This window comes from Lycium ferocissimum, unplaced genomic scaffold (assembly GCF_029784015.1).
Source record: "Lycium ferocissimum isolate CSIRO_LF1 unplaced genomic scaffold, AGI_CSIRO_Lferr_CH_V1 ctg15181, whole genome shotgun sequence".
NCBI classification, from domain to species: Eukaryota; Viridiplantae; Streptophyta; class Magnoliopsida; order Solanales; family Solanaceae; genus Lycium; species Lycium ferocissimum.
Window position 1 is genome coordinate 1 of NW_026715874.1, and position 2913 is coordinate 2913.

The following is a 2913-nucleotide window of genomic DNA, read 5'->3' on the forward strand; positions in this document are numbered from 1 at the left end:
TTCAGGTCACCCGAAACGTTTTCTTAAAAATAGCCCGTTTATGGCTTCCACTTTGATTTGGCCCAAGGATCCTTCATGAGTTGTGTTTAACTTTACATATGTGATTCATATAACTTGTCACATGTTCCAAAAAATCTTAACGTGTGGGCCCCACCTCACTTTTACAAATAATCCGACGTACAAAAATACGGGACATAACAATCATGCATGACATACATTCTCATTTCACCTGTATGTTGATATTGAACTATAACTTGATACAAAAGATGATAAATGAGAAAATGGAATATATTGGTGACACAAGACCTAGTCATGAGGTGTATTTGTCATAATGGAAGAAGGGTTGTTATATAGTGTTTATGTTGATTGAGATGGTTTGTATGATTCATTTCATGGTTAAGCTGATTTTTCTAAGTCTTGTTATGGCTTATGGTATTTTGACTTGTATTTCATTGCATTTGATTTCATTGATTGATCATGCTTATATTTGAATGGTGCTTCGATATGGGGTTCTAGATTTGAACCATATTTTTAATACTCATGTCAGATCTAATATATGTATATATAAGGTATATTTGACGGGGGGTGAGAATGTGGCTATATATATATATATATATATATATATATATATATATATATATATATATATGTAAGGCACATTTGACAAAGTGAGGATGTGCCTCATTTGTGAACTCGAGATCCGAGGTCGTTTTGAGCGAGCGAACTCGTGATCCGAGGTATATTCGGGAGTGAGGTGTACATGGACTTTAAGTAATCCCCACGGGTCATGAATATGGCGCGAACAATGCCTTTAGTACGTGTGTACAGGGTATTTGTCTAGTGCATTGTATCGCATTGCACATCATAACATTTCATCTTACATCATCATATGGTTCCGTGTTTCCGATCCGGCATGGTTTATTTGTACTATTGTGTGGTATAGATCCGATTATAGACCGGACTTGATTGTGGATTAGTGACTCCACCTAGGGTCATGACTTAGATTTGTGATTATTGGTTCGAGATTGCCGAGACCTCGCAAACTTCGTGGTTTAGAAACTTCACCTAGGCTTATGACTTGGAAGGGGAGTTCCTATATGGCGTATGTGTGGGTGGAAGTCTAATTTACCTAGTCACCCCGCAATTGAACATACAATTTTCAAACAATGCGCAACAACAAAAACATCAAGTTTTAGGTTTTAGCCTTCTACCTCTTTGAGTTCTCATTAAGCTCATTTCTATTCTCGGGAAGGTACTAGCAAGGGTAAAATGGTAAAAGCCCCCATAATGACCTAACGAGTCGTTACATCAGATACCAATTAACTAATCATTTGTCCTCGAACGGACAAGGAAGGGAAACAAGGCCAAAGGTACCTTACTCAATGAAAAGCTGGGGATAATTATTACGCATATCTCGATTCGGTCTCTCGTAGCTCTTTCCTCAACGAAGCAGTTTTTCCACTGAACCTTCACTGATGCAATCTCCTTAGACCTCAAATTACAAATCTCTCTATCTAGAAGAGTAATAGGCTCTTCCTCATAAGACAAGTTCTCATCCACCAAGACAAAATCCCCACGAATGATAAATGAACCATCACCATGATATCTCTTCAACATAGAGACATGAAACACTAGACGAACACCTAAGAAACCTGGAGGCAAAGCCAACTCATAGGCTACCCGCCCCACACGACTAAGAATCTCAAATGAACCAATAAATCTAAGACCAATCTTACCTTTTTTCCAAACCTCATCACACCCTTCATGGGTGAGACTTTCAACAAAACTTGTTCTCCAACCATGAACTTATTATCTCGAACCTTTCGATCCGCATATTCCTTCTGCCTACTCTGGGCTGCCAGTAGCTTTTCTTGAATCACCTTAACCTTATCTAATGACTCTCTTGAAAGATCTGTACCCCATGGCCTTACCTCAAATGCATCAAACCAACTGATAGGAAACTTACATCTCCTTCCATAAAGAGTCTCAAATGGGGCCATATCAAAGCTCGAGTGGTAATGATTATTATACGCAAACTCTGCCAATGGTACGAACTGATCCCAATGGCCACCGAAGTCAATAACACAAGATCAGAGCATATCCTCTAGAACTTGAATCGTCCGCTCAGACTGACCATCTGTCTGAGGGTGAAAAATTATGCTAAGATTCAACCTAGTGCCCAACTCAAACTGCAAGGTCCTCCGAAATCAGTATGTGAATGTCATGCCTCTATCAGATACGATGGAAATAGGGACCCCATGTAGATAAAAGATCTTACAGATATAAATTTGGGCCAACTTCTAAGTAGTATAGGTGATTTGAACCGGTATGAAATGAGAAGACTTGGTCAATCTATCAACAATGACCCATATCGAATCAAGCTTAACCAAGGTCTTTGGAAGTCCAACAACAAAATCCATAGCTATCCTCTCCCACTTCCACTCAGGAATCGGCATCCTCTAAAATGTACCCCGGGGTCTCTGGTGCTCGTACTTAACCTGTTGACAATTTAAACACTATGAAACAAACTCAACAATATCACACTTTATCCTAGCCCGCCAATAAAGTTGCCTCAAATCCCAATACATCTTAGTAAAGCACTAGATGAACATAATATCTAGAATTGTGAGCCTCTAAAATCGTCCTAATCAAGATATCAACACGAGGGATACAAGACAAGCCCCTTGATTCTTAGAACAACCTCATTATCAATCATGGCCTCACCGTCAAAACCTTGTCGTAAATCTTAGACAAACCCGCATCCTCGAACTGCTTTGCCTTAATGCTCCGAAATGATGATTTCGCCTCAACACAAGCCAATAACCACCCATTCTATTGCTTATCCCGCCTTTAATCATATTTCTTATCATTTATGATCATAGAAAATAACTTTCATTTAAATCATACTTACTT

At 39.0% G+C, this 2913-nt stretch overlaps 1 protein-coding gene across 1 annotated transcript; it reads right to left on the reverse strand.

Moving 5' to 3' along the window:
* Positions 1-1374: 1374 nt before the first annotated feature.
* LOC132042416 (uncharacterized) lies at positions 1375-2000 on the reverse strand (the record flags this gene model as incomplete). The annotated part of the gene is made up of 2 exons (XM_059432963.1): positions 1821-2000; positions 1375-1608 (listed from the first exon to the last, which is right to left on the reverse strand). Coding segments are annotated over exons 1-2 (414 nt in total), but the record flags the coding sequence as incomplete, so codon positions are not given.
* Positions 2001-2913: the final 913 nt, after the last annotated feature.